General features: G+C 41.7%; 2 protein-coding genes across 3 annotated transcripts; both read left to right on the top strand.

Moving 5' to 3' along the window:
* The first annotated feature begins 381 nt into the window (after positions 1-381).
* LOC139539642 (putative nuclease HARBI1) lies at positions 382-4,140 on the top strand. Of its 2 annotated transcripts, XM_071342773.1 has the most exons (9): positions 382-1,417; positions 1,508-1,569; positions 1,652-1,738; positions 1,826-1,867; positions 1,936-2,109; positions 2,189-2,225; positions 2,324-2,878; positions 3,160-3,271; positions 3,366-4,140. In XM_071342773.1, the coding sequence occupies exons 1-7, from the start codon at positions 1,315-1,317 to the stop codon at positions 2,350-2,352; spliced, it is 534 nt and encodes a 177-aa protein (XP_071198874.1). In that variant the 5' UTR covers positions 382-1,314; the 3' UTR covers positions 2,353-2,878; positions 3,160-3,271; positions 3,366-4,140. The 2 variants fall into 2 exon arrangements, with proteins under 2 accessions (XP_071198874.1, XP_071198873.1); XM_071342772.1 differs by lacking the exon at positions 382-1,417 and having other exon boundaries at positions 1,555-1,569; positions 1,826-2,878.
* A 3,964-nt stretch (positions 4,141-8,104) lies between these two features.
* Positions 8,105-11,610, top strand: LOC139539263 (protein-lysine 6-oxidase-like). The gene is made up of 5 exons (XM_071342124.1): positions 8,105-9,012; positions 9,277-9,385; positions 9,960-10,254; positions 10,329-10,424; positions 11,491-11,610. The coding sequence occupies exons 1-5, from the start codon at positions 8,139-8,141 to the stop codon at positions 11,608-11,610; spliced, it is 1,494 nt and encodes a 497-aa protein (XP_071198225.1). The 5' UTR covers positions 8,105-8,138.
* The last annotated feature ends 5,806 nt before the right edge of the window (positions 11,611-17,416 follow it).

Below are 17,416 nucleotides of genomic sequence, written 5' to 3'. Positions count from 1 at the left end.
GTCTGACTCTCGGGCTCCCAACCGCGTCGCCGCGCTGCCTCCTCATACCAGCGCTCCTGGGCTGTGGCTGCCTCCTTCTCCTCCCGAGAGCGGCGATTCTCTCCCACCTTAGCCCAGGGTCCTTCTCCGTTGAATACTTGCTCCCAAGACCATAAATCCTGCTTCGTGCGCTGTCGTTGCTGTCCATTAACCCGCTGCTTGATCTGGGTTTGGTGGGTGATTCTGTAACGGGCTTCCTCCTTCTCCTCATCCGAAGAGGAGTAGCAGGGATTTGACCAAAATGCAGCGGGTTGTGAATACATATTGATTTAATAGACAAAACGGAAAAACACGACAAACACTTGAATAATTACAAAACAAATAAACGAATGTAGACAGACCTGGGGCCTGTTGCACAAAAGTAGAATTAAGACATCCGGGATAAATGACTCAGCTGAGCTCAATGAAGCCAAAACATGTGCGTCCAGGCTTAATTGGTTGCACAAAGACCAAGCCAGGATGAGCAGACACGGATTCATTAAGCCAGGTGAAACCAATCCTGGATAGGTGTGCGCTCACGGCTCACTCAAATAGACCCCGCCACAGATCACAGATTAACTGATTTACCATGGCAACTAGAGCCGCGTACTTTTCCCCGTCGGAAGCACAAATCCTCATGGAGGCATACGAGGAGGTAAAAGATATAATTAAGAAGAAAGGCAACACCGCCACAGTGATAAAGCAAAGAGAAAAAGCGTGGCAAAGTATTGCAGACCGCCTGAATGCGTAAGTAGTGCACAATTACACACTCACCGCTCCGCTGAAACATCACAATTACAATTCAAATATTTAATTCACATCTCCAAAAATGCAGTTGTACTGTAATTATGAAACGGTTAAATTTTTAATTGAAATGCACTGCAGATATGAGTGAAATTGTGTAAAGTAACTCCATCACACTGTATAAAGCTATGATAAATTTTTTGATATTTTTACTGAAAACAAGACAAAAATACCAAGTAATTTTTTGCAGTGTGACTCCATTAAATGTGTGTGTGTGTGTGTGTGTGTGTGTGTGTGTGTGTGTGTGTGTGTGTGTGTAGATTAAACATGAACGGGCCAAAACGGACATGGCAGCAGGTCAAAATCAAATACAAGAACATTCTGCAGAATGGTATGGTCCCTGACTAATATTTAACAAAGCACAAGCATATATTGTACCCAGAAGGTGCCTGCTCACACATTGTCTGTACTGTTTTAGCAGTGAAAAAGAATACCCACAGACAAGGCACGGGTGGTGGGTCACCAAAGGCTGACCTTACCCCAGCAGAGGACATGGCCTTGGAGCTAAATAAAGGCAGGCCCGTCTTAGAGGGGATCCCTGGGGGGAAAGAGACGAGCATAGGTTCCTCCCAAGATGCCACCCGCTTCATTCAAGGTATGTCCTTCCATCTCTACATGGGATACAACCACATTCATATTGAATCAATTTGGACTGTCTGACTTTGGTTTACCTATTGCCTTGCAGTGTCTGGCAGCACTGTGTTCCTGTTAGAGCCACCAGCACAAGCACCAGACGATGCTGATCCAGTGAGTACTCCATCAAAGGCATACTGTAGGCCTGGCATGTCTTGTCTACTAGCTTCAATATGAATCCGATTAAATGTGATAGGGTGAAGGCCCCAGTGCAGCAGCAACAGCACATGATGGAGACGATGATGAGGAGGAGACCATCTCTCTGGATTCCAGAAGGCATGAGGTATCATGTTAAGACTGTGAAAGTACTATTTACTCTACAATGGTGAGGAGTCCTCATCAAAATCAAAAAATCTAATTTCTTTTACAGGACCCAGATGCTATACAGTGGGAAAACCAGCCTGGCAACATAGTGCGTATTAATAAAAGGACACCACATCCTGCCAAATTCCAGCTGCGCTAATTGTATTGTGTTCACAGAGCTCACAAGCTATCAGAAAGTTGTATGGCAACCACCTCCGGCGCCAAATAGAACTGGCAGACATAGACATTCAGTACAAGAAGAAAAAGATGGAAAATCTTGCACTGGAGTACGAAATAAAAAAGAGGACAATTAGGAAACTGGACCTTGAAATAAAAAAACTTGAGAGGGAGGTGAGATATGCCTTCAATGTACACTGTATGCTAACTGTAACACAAATGTATTAATCATTATTTTTCTTTCCTCCCCCAGCTCCAAGAAGATGACACAGCTCAAAATAAAAAATTAGGTATATTCTCGTAAAGTCAAGTGAGCCATGACATATGAGCTCTTATTGTGAGCACACAGGACGGTGGCATCTTTCTAAGGTTTTTTTTATTTTCCCAGCAATCAGTACAACCAAGTCATCGTTATAAGGCATCGCCCTCTTTTGCCCACCCCCCCAGCACCGGGTGTGGCCACTAGCCTATATGAAGGCCCAAAATTGTGTGTTCCTTTCTGCTCTGACAATGGCATGCCCATTCGTGCGAGATGTGGTGGATGAAGAAGCACTTGTGCTGAGGAGAGCCTTCAGGCGAGAAAGGGTCTTCAGGGACCGGTTGGACCCACTGGCCTTCCCTGATGACCATCTATATGAAAGATACAGGTTTTCTGCAGATGGCATCAGGTATCTATGCAGACTACTGGGTCCCAGGATTAAGCACCGCACTGCACGGAGCCATGCACTGAGTGTGGAGCAAATGGTTTGTGTGGCCTTGCGCTTTTTTGCTAGTGGAGCCTTCCTGTACTCAGTGGGGGATGCAGAACAGCTGAACAAGGCCACAATTTGCCGCACAATAAGGAGTGTGTGTCTGGCTATCAAAGCATTAGCAGATGTCTTCATCTCCTTCCCTGGCCACAGAAGACTCTGTGACATCAAAGAGGAGTTCTATAGGATTGCAGGTAAGAGGATCTACAAATTACAGGACAACTGTTAACACATAGTAGGATACTCATTACTTTGTGTGACAGGTTTCCCCAATGTCATTGGTGCAGTGGACTGCACACACATAAGGATAAAAGCCCCCTCAGGTGCCCATGAGGCCGATTTTGTGAATAGGAAATCCTTTCACAGCATTAATGTTCAGGTGAACATAACTTTTTGATATTGTCCATTGACGAACACTCTGCATTGCCAGTGATGTGCATTGATTGGTGTAATATTCCTCATCTTATGATTTCAGATGGTCTGCAATGCTGACTGTGTGAATAGCAATGTTGTGGCAAAATGGCCTGGCTCAGTCCATGACTCCAGAATCTTTCGGGCCTCTGAAATCTATCAGTGCCTATCACAAGGTAAGCCACACAACCCCTATTTATAACCATCATGGCTGTGTCAAGAATATCACTGTGTTTATGAGGTAGTAATGATGAGATTTTGTGTTGACAGGTGAATTCTCTGGTGTGTTGCTGGGAGACAGGGGGTATGGCTGCCAGCCTTTTCTCCTGACACCTTTCACAGACCCCCAGGAAGCACAGCAGGCCTACAACCATGCCCATGCCAGGACCAGGGCCAGAGTTGAAATGACCTTTGGCCTCCTGAAGGCACGCTTTCACTGCCTTCACAAATTAAGGGTCAGCCCTGTTAGGGCATGTGATATTACTGTGGCTTGTGCTGTCCTCCACAATGTGGCCTGCCTGAGGAAGGAGAGGGCCCCCAGAGTGCCACCAGCCATGGACTGGGACAATCCGGCAATCTTCCCTGATGACGACAGTGGTCGGCTGCTGAGGGACCAATATGTGTTGAATTATTTTAGTTAGTATGTGTGCTTTAAATTTTGGTTAAATATGTCCTGCGGTGGCAGAGGAATTTGGTTTTTTTTGGGTTCGTTTTTTGACGAATTTGGCCTCTTATAATGTTTGTGCGGTATACTGTGTGTAATACAAGGCTGCAGGGAGGCTACTGCATCCATTCATTTGTCTGTTCAGTTGATGTGTATGGATTTGTCCTGCATTTATTTTAGTGTGCAGACATGCAGGGTGTGTTATATACAGACCTTTGAATGTGTATGTATCATTTTGTATAATATGCTTGGATTCTGTGCTTTCCATCTTGTAGAGTCACTGTGACTTCAGTTTCGAAAGGAGCTGATGGTTTACCTGCTTTGTTTTGTCCTTATTCAATAAAGGAACATAATGTTACACATTGTGTTTTTATATTCATATGGAATGTGTATTTGTTTATATGACAGAGTACTAGGGCCACACTGAAGAAAAAGGATAAAGTCATAAATTTATGAGGCTGGTTCTTTCTGCAGAAAAGCTACATATTGTTTTTACAGTTTTGATACTTATGACAATGTGATACTTAATATTCTGGCACATCAGCATGTCTTTGTTTATGAAACCATACTGAAGTACAATTTCACGAAATGCCCCACATCTGTCATTTTAACAACTGTCCTCCTTTAAAACAACTGGTTACAATATTATGACTTGTGTTTTTTTCCCCTCTGTGGCCCTAATATTCTATCATTTTATATATAGCCTTATAGTCTATGGGAAACTGTAAATTATCTAATGATAGCAACATCATCTAAAAATCATTTTTTATCCAAAATCATTGAAATTAATGATCACAAACGTTTAAATAATAACAGTGGGTCTAGTTATATGTGATAACAATGTATAGTGAGCAGTGAAATAACTATTGGTTTCCATTTGTGGTGACTGCTGACTGACATTAGGGATGAGATTAAATAGATCCTGGAATTTAGCCTGGTCTGGAGCAGGCTAGCTCCACAGAATAAATCTCCATGGTAATTTATACCATAACATATCCTCCTGCCCCCTATCCATCTTTAGTGCAACCGGATTACGGATCAATTGAGCCAGGATCACCAAGATATCCTGGCTTAATCCCTTATCCTAGTTTTGTGCAACAGGCCCCTGGACACGAATTTACATACAACGTGAAGAACGCATGAACCAGGAAAACAGACTACATAAAACGAACGAACTAACAAAAACCGGAACAGTCCTGTGTAACATACAGACACTGACACAGGAGACAATCACCCACAAACAAACAGTGAGAACAACCTACCTTAATATGACTCTCAATTAGAGGAAAACGCAAAACACCTGCCTCTAATTAAGAGCCATACCAGGCAACCCAAAACCAACATAGAAACAGCAAACATAGACTGCCCACCCAAAACTCACGCCCTGACCATCACACACATACAAAACAACAGAAAACAGGTCAGGAACGTGACAAGTGAAGCCATTTTGTCTTTCCCGCCTCATTATTGTTCTACACCCCCTGTGTCCAACAAGCCATCATATCGGCTTAGCCCACTAGGGAATCTTCCCTATCATTGTTAGTAACCAATATCTACTGTTTGTTTGTTTATGCATTTGTGATTATTTATTTAGTTAGTTAGTAAATAAATGATTAAGCCAATTGGTGTATGGATGATTCATGGTTTAGGCTGGGTTCGTGCAGATAACCAAGAATTCTACAACGTTTGAAATGAGACTGACGGAAGGTAATAATAATTAATTAATAGAATACTAATTGATCAGATATTAAAATATCTGAAGAGTTATATTCGGAAAATTATAAATTTGTAATCTGAAGATTTTCCGTGGTGATTTTCCGTGAAGATTTTCCGTGGTTTTCCCCGACTTCCTAGTTAATTACATTTACATGATTAATTTAATCACGTAATAATAATTACAGAGAATTGATTTGATAAAATAACAGTCTTCACCTTTAATTATACTAAAGACATGACACTATTTGTGTTGTCTTATGTCCCCTATATGAATAGGTACCAAGTGTCTTGCAGTGTTGTGTAACCTGGAGACCATACCGTGAGGACGTGATAGGTGTCGTTGTGTGAACTGTTCTCTCAACACCAACATGGACCCTGCTAAGATCTCTACCGATCTCATGGAAATATACATATGTCCATGGTACATAAGCCAGCTTTAATCAGCTTTTCCACACACACACCCTACAGTAACAGTGCTTGAATTATTCAAAGCTGCTTTACAGTAAGGTCTATATTAAATCTTAACCTAAGCAACAACAAATCCTGTCTAGACATTTTCCTGGAGGAACTTTTCAGAGGGAAAAGTGTATAAACTCTGTTGTACATCCATCATTCTATGCGTGCCTGAATAGCATCTACAGTACACAACATTCTGTATTAAATCAAGGGGAAACTGCATGCCAATAGTTTGTGGTATGATGTTTGGCATATGGTTAAGCTATTGAAGCACCAATACAGACCGTTGTATGGTTTTAATAATGTCACTACATGACCATGGTCGCATCATCATTTATAGCTACCAAGCTTGTCAACAATTATAACAGTCATTGTTATTATACCACAATGAAGTACCCAAAAAAATTCTGAACAAATGGCTACAACTGCACCTTGTTTGATATAAATATAAATATCTGATTACAGATGACAAGGGGAGCTGTTTGCATAGCATATTGTCTGGTTTCATAATTTGTTTAATTTATGGTAACACTTTACAACACAGAATAAAGTGGATTATTGTTGAGTAATAAGATTGTTAATTATAAGGTTAATAAAATCCATTATGGATTGAGATCGAAAGATAGAGCTTTATTTGAGATGTACTTCGCCTTGCATTTGTGTATAGCCACTCTGTTGTGTGTATGTCCATGATGGGTTTGGTGTCCTAATGCGCTTTAATGCTGAACTACACCTGACGTTGGTAGCCGCATGTATTGTAGAGTTTACCATTAGTTTCCATTCCAAAGAAAAAAAATCAAGTTTGGATGAAGGACAAGGGAGGTTTTGCAAGGGTTTTTAATTATTCCTAGGAGCTGCGGACATCACCTCCGTTATCCTTCATTGGAGTGCACAGAAGAACACGACATAAAAAGTGAAAGGTATGGTAACCACAAAAAGTGAACTACATAGTTGAGGTAAGTTACATGGTCAGATGTTTGTATTACAAATCCCTGCTGTGACCTTTAAATACCTGGTTTGACCTGAAGGCATAGGCCTATGTAGGCCTACTTTTTATCTAGTGTGCCAATAAAAAACATTTGTTTTACAAAACTTAATTTATTTAATGACTTACTATTTTATTTCGTATTCGACTCGAGGTAGAATAACTGGTGACCAGTTGAACAACGTGATCTGTTGCTTTTATACAACGGATGCAGCCTTCTTTAGAACGACACTGCCGTAGACTTGACGATAGGTCGTATGGCAGGAATTGTGTAATTTTCCTTAACCAGGTCAGGCGCACTGCGTTTTTTAAACTCAGTAAATACTTTCCCTATAGGTCCACTGCCATCAGGTGGCAAGCAGGTTTTGTGGAGACGTGCTGTAATCGAGGGACCAGAGTGGAGAGTCATAGAGAAACAGAACTCGATAACCCCTATTCTTATCCCTCAGCTGCATGGTACTGTATTTCAGAGAGGTGGTGTGAGGTAATACAAGGCCCGCCCCACTATGTGCTTTTCCAATGTGGCATTTACCGTTAAAATAAACAGGGTGAATGGATCTCAAAGAACCATGCAGCAGCAGCGCGCGCCACATGCATGTGTGCTTATTTTCATGATGCAAATAGCACCTATTATAAAACACATTTTCTATTCCCCTTATTATGAAGGTTTCAATTTAATCCACGTATAGAACGTATTGCTTATGATGACTATCAGTCAGTTGTTGTGACAGAAGTTCCCAATTACCAAGAGGTCATTGCGTCATGACGCAAAAAAAAATAGACAAAAAAGTTGGATGACTAATCAGGGACACATTTGTTTTTACTAAAACCACTTAATAAAAAATGAAAAAATCTCAACGTGCTCTGAGAAAGGGCTACCGCTTATGCGGAAAATGTACTTATATGCCTACTGAACAAATAGCCTAGTTGTATAGCACGCCCGATATGGTGACGAAACGGTTAAGTTAAACACGGTGTCTGTAAAATAAGCCCTTGCTCCTCTCTGTGCATGCGTAGACAAACTAATTATATGAAAGTGAGTGCCTACATTTCCACTCCAAGTAGTTCACCTGAATTTCACTATGGAGATGTGGTGCGCAACTCCCTGACAGAATCAAGTGTGTGTACAAAACATCATCCGTACCCCAGCATCACTTAGATTACATTTTTACCGAAGTGACAAATTTACGAAGTGTTTTGTGTAGTTCAGATACTTTTTGCCATGGAGAGGTTTTCTTTTCTACTGTTTTGCCTGCTTTATGTTCTGGTTAGTTTAAGCACTGGACAGCACCATTTACGTGGGCGAATGGGGCCATGGAGACACAGAATCCAATGGGAGAACAACGGTCGGATGTATAGTTTACTCAGCACGGGGTCTGAATATCTCGCACCGGCACAGGCGAGGAAACTACCTGCTCAGCTCTATCTGACCACCATAAATGATTTCAATATACGTCACCCACCTTCTCCGAGGGACACGGTGCCGGTGGCGGGATACCCAGGAGCGCGTCCCCCTCCCCAAGGAGGCACCAGTTCCACTTCCAACGGTACCGGTACAGGGGCTCTCCAGGAGTTCTCAGGCAGTGGGATACCGAGAGGAGGACGAAACCCTACTCGGGTTGATGTCAGCCTGCCGGTTCGGCGACAGGTCTCTGTGTCACCGGTCAGGAGCGCAGAGATTACGCATGGTCGCGGCACGAGCCAAGCGCGACATGAGACCCCAGAAGCATCAGCCCACCCACCCACATCTGGCCACATGAATAATGCCGAGGATGCAGGCAACAGACAACGCACCCAGCACATTGCCCAAGCGGCGGATTCCATTCTCTCGTCCAGACGCATTCCAGCTCCAGAATCAAATACATCTCCAACTGCGCTGAGTGCGCTTTCTAACAATGGCGTGGAGGCGCACATCACCCGCTCGCAGCCCCAGCAACCGAGGAGGGTTGAAAGTAATAATATGATAGGTGATTATGGTGATGATTCCACGGACCCAAATAAAAACCACCAAAATTCTGTTTTTTATAACGGAAGAACCAGAGAACCTGTGCGTCTTCCAGCGGGAACAGGCTATGGCACCAGATTATTTCATAACGGTAAGGTAGACAGTATGTGAGAATTAGGCTAGCTTTTCTATATCTTATATAGTAGGGTGTTCTTTTTTACCCAGGGCCATTTGCTTTGCATTATGCAGACATATTTTTACATCCAGATAAAAGTACAGAATATTACAAACAATACATAAAACGCTTCAGACTCTCTTGTTGATAAAAATACAAATGTGGTAGGTTACAACAACCCTCACACACCCTTGTAAATCATACAGCTAACACGGATGGATTGTGATTCCTCTTCCCCAGGTCTCCCAGACCTTGTCCCTGACCCCTACTATATCCAAGCTGCTTCTTATATCCAACGGGTACAGATGTATGCCCTGAGATGTGCAGGAGAGGAAAACTGTCTGTCACGGTAGGAGTTCATGTTTTATTATTGATTACACATATCAATGTGTAAGATCAATACCACTAAAACATTTATATTGGTATCATCAATGTATTATAACACTAATGAATAATATTTGACATATACAGTCATTTGTTTGATTAGAGGTAGACATCAGGCAGGTTGTGTCGACCAGACTTCCTTGGCACTGGCCCATTTGGAAGTAACAGTATAATGACAGTACCATACAATCTGGCAGCCGACCTCGATTTTTCCCTCTGTATCTCTGCTCTGCCAAGTAAAATAAACTTCAAATGAAAGGCTGTGGATTCCTGAGGTGAATGTTAAACTGTCCCAAATACACCTCAAGCCTCCTCCTCAGTGTCTTCTAAAGCATAATACGTGAACTGTTACTAACTTGTTATTAAGCTGTCATTAATGACAATTCAAATGACGGTCCATACACTTATCTGTAATAATTGGGGCCAGGAGTTTTTTCTGACCAAGAAAGTTATGGTCAGGTGACATTGTCAGGAAAAACTCCTGACCCTAGTCATTATGTACAGTCTATTATTTGCATTTTTAATTTCTCTCCCCCAAGGTCAGCGTATCGACCAGGTGTCAGAGACATCGACTACAGGACTCTACTGAGGTTTCCTCAGAGGGTGAAGAACCAGGGGACTGCTGACTTCCTCCCAGTCAAACCCAGACACCAATGGGAATGGCACAGCTGCCACCAGCACTACCACAGCATGGAGGCCTTCAGTAACTATGACCTGCTGGATGTCATCACAGGCAGGAAGGTGGCAGAGGGACACAAGGCCAGCTTCTGTCTGGAGGACACGAGCTGTGACCCGGGAGTCCGCCGACGCTTCGCCTGCACAGCACACACACAGGTTCTGATAGTTTAATTGATCAATCGATCAACCAATCAGTTTGTTATATGTTTTTAATCACGTGTTTGGTACAGGGATTGGGTCCTGGTTGCTACGACACCTACAATGCCAACATTGATTGCCAGTGGATTGACATCACAGACGTGCCACCAGGAAACTATATTCTCAAGGTAACACTATAGCCACTTTAAGGAAGAGACAGATATACAGTGTGCTCCAAAAGTATTGGGACAGTATTGGCTCTGTACTTCAGCACTTTGGATTTGAAATGATACAATGACTATGAGGTTAAAGTGCAGACTGTCAGCTTTAATTTGAGGGTATTTTCATACATATCGGGTGAACCGTTTAGAAATTACATCACTTTTTGTACATAGTCCCTTCATTTTAGGGGATCAAAAGTATTGGGGGAAATCCACTTATATGTGTAGTAAAGTAGTCAAAAGTTTAGTATTCGGATAGTCCTGAATTAATCGTGAATAATGATGAGTGAGAAAGTTACAGACGCACAATATCATACCCCCAAGACCTGCTAACCTCTAACCATTACAATAACAGGGGAGGTAAGCATTTTTTGGGGTTATGATATTTGTGTCTGTAACTTTCTCACTCATCATTATTCACAATTAATTCAGGATTACCTGTAATCATGGTAGCATCCACATTAGTGTAGAAGTGTTTAGAAACATATTCTATTCTTATTTACAATAAAAGTGACTCCAAAATTACACAATACATTATTTCACATTCATTTCCATTGGGCACAAAATAATCTGAAACACAACCAAAACAAACAGCAAATGCATCCAACAAGTTTGTAGGGTTACAAGCTTAATGTAATCATTACGAGCTAGAAATATGGGACCAAATACTAAACTTTTGACTACTTTAATAGACATAAAAGTGAATTTGTCCCAATACTATTGGTCTCCTAAATGGGTGGACTATGTACAAAAAGTACTGTAATTTCTAAACGTTTCACCCGAAATTGAGGAAAATACCCTTAAATTAAAGCTGACAGTCTGCACTTTAAGCTCATAGTCATTGTATCATTGCAAATCCAAGGTGCTGGAGTACATAGCCAAAACAACAACAAATATGTGTCACTGTCCCAATACTTTTGGAGCTCACTGTAAACCAGATAGATACAGCTCTTTGTCACTGGAATTTTGTCCAAAACATATAGCAAAACTAGCAACATGTCATTGACCCATCTTGTCTCACGATGTACCTCAGGTGACGGTAAACCCAACTATGCAAGTGCAGGAGTCAGATTTCTCAAACAACATAGTGAAGTGTGATATCAGGTACACAGGAAGCTATGTCCATGCCAGGAACTGTAGGATCACTGGGTAAGTCACAAAGACTTTCTGTATATAATTGATATATACATTTAATTTGTGATACTGTGAAATATGTGTTTGTTTATCATTGGTTTGTGTTGATTCTACAGGAGTTAACCCTAAATTGCTCTGATGGAGGGGGCCATTTTCTGCTACCATACACCTGCCAATGATAACCAAGCCAGACGAGTAACATGTATGGATTTGTATCAATATTTTTTGTTGAAGTCAGTATTGACACCTGTCTTTCCTTCAGCACTTTCTGGCTTTTGTAAATCATCCAATGCATATGTTCTTAGGTGTGAGCTGTGATGTACTTAGCTACAGTAAGTATTTAACAAGTTATCCTTTTTGTAATAAAGACATGTACGTCTGCATGAGAGCAGCGGAGGTTGTATACAGTATGTCAAAGTTACAGTAGTATAATGCTAAGCTAAAATGTATACTATGGTGCTGTGCAAACATAGACATAACAAGTCTTCGAAAAGGCCATTTCAAATCAAACAAATTTGTTTGTTTTGTGTCCCAAGTTGGCGGTTATTCCAAGAAAGTCAATGGTGCTCTTGTCTCCTTTAGGACATTTCTATTTTGATGGAGAATAAATATAGTAAACCAGGCACTGACCCAAAAGTTTTATGCTCATTGAAATGAGCCACATGTATGTACTGTATTTATGTGATTAATGTACCATATATTCCTATGTATGGATAATAAAATGCATGGATTTCTTTGCATTCTTTTATAGATTCAAACTACTAAAGCAGGCAAAAGAACATTAACTGCTACTGTCAAACAGTGTATATACTGGGTTTAAAAATATATATATTTGGTTATTTTGTAATGAAAATAGATACTGTATGTTTTTGAAGAGGTTTTTCAGCAGTTCTTCGTTTTAGAATTTGTCTTTTGTAATAAAGTTTGCCTAAAAATGTTGAGAAAAATATCAAATATGACTGGAGCCTTATTCTAAACTCAGCAACAACAACAAAAAAAAAAAAATTCAGGACCCTGTCTTTCAAAGATAATTCTTAAAAATCCAAATAACTAAACACATCTTCAATGTAAAGGGTTTAAACACTGTTTCCCATGCTTGTTCAATGAAACATAAACAATTAATGAACATGCACCTGTGGACCGGTCGTTAAGACACTAACAGCTTACAGACGGTAGGCAATTAAGGTCACAGTTATGAAAACTTAGAACACTAAAGAGGCCTTTCTGCTGACTCTGAAAAACACCAAAAGAAAGATGCCCAGGGTCCCTGCTCATCTGCATGAACCTGCCTTAGGCATGCTGCAAGGAGGCATGAGGACTGCAGATGTGGCCAGGGCAATAAATTGCAATGTCCGTACTATGAGACGCCTAAGACAGCGCTACAGGGAGACAGAACGGACAGCTGATCATCCTCGCAGTGGCAGACCACGTGTTACAACACCTGCACAGGATCGGTACATCCGAACATCACACCTGCGGGACAGGTCCAGGATGGCAACTCCGAGTTACACCAGGAACGCACAATCCCTCCATCAGTGCTCAGACTGTCCGCAATAGGCTGAGAGAGGCTGGACTGAGGACTTGTAGGCCTGTTGTAAGGCAGGTCCTCACCAGACATCACCGGCAACAACATCACCTATGGGCACAAACCCACCGTCGCTGGACCAGACAGGACTGGCAAAAAGTGCTCTTCTCTGACGAGTCGTGGTTTTGTCTCACCAGGGGTGATGGTCGGATTCGCGTTCATTGTCGAAGGAATGAGCGTTACACCGAGGCCTGTACTCTGGAGCGGGACCAATTTGGAGGTGGAGGGTCCGTCATGGTTTGGGGCGTTGTGTCACAGCATCATCGGACTGAGCTTGTTGTCATTGTAGGCAATCTCAACGCTGTGCGTTACAGGGAAGACATCCTCCTGCCTCATGTGGTACCCTTCCTGCAGGCTCATCCTGACATGACCCTCCAGCATGACAATGCCACCAGCCATACTGCTCGTTCTGTGCGTGATTTCCTGCAAGACAGGAGTTTCAATGAGTTGTAAAATTCCCTAAATTGAAGGTCAGCTAAGTTAACCTAGGCTACTTAACATTACTAGCTAGGTATTTGAAGTTGTTATATTATCATTAGTAGTCTATTATCAGGTAAAAGCATATGCTTATTATTCATAATTTCTCAAATATTTATTAGCTAATCATTCAGTCGAATACGCTATGCTACTGTCACGCCCTGACCTTAGAGAGCCTTTTATTCTCAAATTGGGTTAGGTCGGGGTGTGACTAGGGTGGGTACTCTAGTTTTGTTATTTCTATGTTGGCCTGGTATGGTTCCCAATCAGAGGCAGCTGTCTATCGTTGTCTCTGATTGGGGATTATATTTAGACAGCCTTTTCCCACTGGGTTTTTGTGGGATCTTGTTTGTTTGCGTGTTGTTGCCTGTGAGCACTGCATTTGACTTCACATTTTGTTTGTTCTGTATTGTTTTGGTGAGTTTCATTAATTAAACATGTTGAACTCTACGCACGCTGCGCCTTGGTCCGTTAATTCTACAAACGATCGTGACAGCTACAGCCATTGAATCTGTCTTTGAGTGTTAACGAACATTAATGGCTAGCTCGGTAAAAGACATTGTCATTATATTTTTCAATCTTGAAATACCAGGGCAAATGTTATTAATCAGTGACTGAAATTTCACTCTACGTGATATTCACTTCCGGACTTGCAGACGTGAAGAGCACTTAAAGCGCTGTAGAATGCCCCTCTGAATAACGGGGCGTGGTTTTGACTTAACTGCGTTGGGAAAAAGAAAGACGCGGTATGGAGAGTGAACATTTAATTAGCACAGACATGGAACAGGACAGGAACAGCATCAGAACAGGTGATTGAGTCCAGGTGAGTCCAATGAATCACTGTTGCGTGTGATGAGGGAAGCAGGTGTGCGTAATGATGGTGGCAGGAGTGCGTTTAACTCAAGCTGAGCTCAAAACCATTTGAGGGCAGAGATGTTGATTTCTTAAATTATTTAAGAAAACACGGCATGCCTCAGAAATGTATGAAATTATCCAACTTAGCACATTGTGTTTCTTGGAAAGGGAAAGAAATTAAAGGCTTGAGTGTGGAAGCTGCTCTTGCGTGTGTTTTGCCAGGTTCTCCCTCAGTATGTCATTAAAGCTGTCTGGAGGACCCACTCCCCTGGTGTCAACTCCATGTCAAGTGCCTAAGATTTCTTGAAATGTGTTTACATTCAGCCGCAGTGTTAACCAGAGCCTCTGTCTGATGGGTCCCATTCAGGAATGGAAAAAGTTTAACGAGTTCCGAATATCCTAGAATTATTAATGACAACAATTTGGGTGAGGTAATAATGTAACAGGTAGTGCCTGTTCTTTATTTTATAACAGGGGAATACTGAGCATGAGTTAAATTGAAAGGACTACGCGTTAAGCACATTGCCTCATGTCCTTGTCATCTTAAACATGCCATGGAAATAAAAGAGGCTCCGGTTTGTTCAGCTGGATGGGGTTCATTTATTAAAAGCAAATGGTCTATGGAATGGCTCTGTTGCCACTGCTTAACTTGCTCCATGAAAAGACCTGCTCCATGAAAAACCATCAACACATCCCCTTTCAGGACTTGACAAGAGGAAATACCTCTGCAGTATTTATGATAACCTTCTTTCAAAGGTGTGGAGGTCACAGAGTACATCTAGTCTCGCCCCATATCCTTAGTGAAACAGTGAAAAGCTACTTATTTTTATCATTAACCCTATTTTGTAACAAACCATCATTCAAGAAACACACAAATAAGTATAAGGGTTACTCACTCTGGATGAGTACATAGGGAAACTAACTGTATGCTTGAACTCCGTCCACAAACCACCAGAGGGATATTTCTGTCATCTTCCATTAAAAATGGCCTCTCAGTTGTTGCTCACGCCATCTTTGGTAAAAACAGAGGTGCTGATGTGAATTGAAGTGTGACAGAATGTCAGAGAGAGAGAGAGCGATGGTGCTGGTTGTTTGCCCAGGGAGCCCAATGTGCTAAGCCCCAGTAATGTGCTACAGTTTAGGGTGCTCCAGCCTGCCCTTTGGGTAATGGCGAGGAGCAGAGAAATTTCACGGCTACAGTGTCAGCCAGGAAACAGGCCAGATAACTGCTGAGATCAGCAGCAGGACTGATCCATCCTTCACGTACTTTCCTGTACACAGCCATCCCAGAGCAGACCAGACCTGGGGGAGACATTGGTCAAACGTACAGTAGTGGTTACTATACTGTCAATGTACAGACAACATCCTCAAAGATAAATAATCAATATTTGCGCTTGGGCTAAATGGTTATACCTATATGATAGGCTTGGGCTTTCAATAGGCTATTACTCGTTGTATCAGTAAGAATATAAAAATAAAATAATTGCACCTTTTTGTAGAATATCTAGAAAACATGGAACATTGGGAACTCATGGTGTTTTTAAATGTAATAAATGTCTTATTTGTTTCTTTAGAGTTAAACAGCTGAGTGTCTGATGCCTCAAAGAGAGTGTTTACTTGGGCAGAACAAGGGATTCTATTGGTTAAACCCATTTGCACATCAATATAGTTTAACAAGTAGCCTGTTTGAAATAGAAAAATGTGCACTTATTAATGTCCCTGTACTTTTCCTTCAGAGCCCCTGTGCAAATACCAAACAGTCAATACGCCATCAGGGTCATTTATAGTCATTTTTACCGTGGTGAAATCCTGTTATTCTATTATTTTTGGGCAGGGAAGAGGACATGGGTGGGGAGACCAGCAGGATGAGGCTGGGGGTGGTGGGGAATTCTTCAAACTGAACTGAAACGAATGATCCTGTTATTTTTTGTTTATATACAGTTCTAAATACTAGTGTTGTTCCACATTTATAGCATACAAATGAGCGTCTGCCAAGAAGTCTCCCACCTGTCTAATACGCTCAATGAAGAGGGCCATAGAGTCAGGTGAGTGCTGCGCTTGTGTCTGGCTCAGACTCTTGCTCTCTCTCAGACATAGCAGGGTAGTGCTGAAGAAGTGAAGACACGCAGGTTTGTTATTGAGCTTGGACAGGAATACACTTGTTTAGAAATACCGTAATTGTTAGCTTTTGGAAGCAATAAGAAAGTGTGACTCTTCTTCTACACACTTAAGCACAGTGTGCATTGTATTCTTGGCATTCATTCTGTCACATCCTATGGCCCTCGCCATACGTCATCACCACATGAATCATGGACAAGATCACAGTGAAGTATCCCTGAATTAGCAGTGCAGTTTCAGCCAGTGCACGGGAAGAACCTGAAACGGGCTGGCCTTCTATAGAGTGGAGGGAGAGGGGCTTGTAGGGGTGAGTGTATGAAAGTCTCAGACAAGACTTAATTAAACAGAGACGCTGGCCAGTGCAGATCCAGAAATACATACAGAGTCAACTGCTATACCACTGTTATTTCCTATTACTGTAGAACCAGGGCAGATGGGTTCATAACGTTGAATAGTCTACTTTCACAATACTTGTTTTAACATTTTCTTTACATTAATACTTATTTTATATTAAAAGTGGTAGAATTCTTGCAAAGACAGTTGAACTATTCATAATTGAGCTGTGGACTGTTTTTTCTCTCGATGATTTGTAAACAATAAAATACAATAATGTTTTATCTCAATGAGATCAAATAACAAACAATCAAGTAAAATAGAGGCTAAATAACCATAAACAAAACGGTTGAAACGTGTGGGTTCTCCTGTAGATGAACTTCAGAACAATCAGCTTAGTCACCAGTGCAAGATGAGACAAGAACACAGCCTCAGTATTCTTAGAAAATGGCGCCCT

The sequence above is a fragment of the Salvelinus alpinus genome, chromosome 15, assembly GCF_045679555.1.
Source record: "Salvelinus alpinus chromosome 15, SLU_Salpinus.1, whole genome shotgun sequence".
In the NCBI taxonomy this organism is placed as follows: domain Eukaryota; kingdom Metazoa; phylum Chordata; class Actinopteri; order Salmoniformes; family Salmonidae; genus Salvelinus; species Salvelinus alpinus.
Note: the sequence above shows the minus strand (reverse complement) of the source record. Positions and strands in the feature narration are given on the sequence as shown.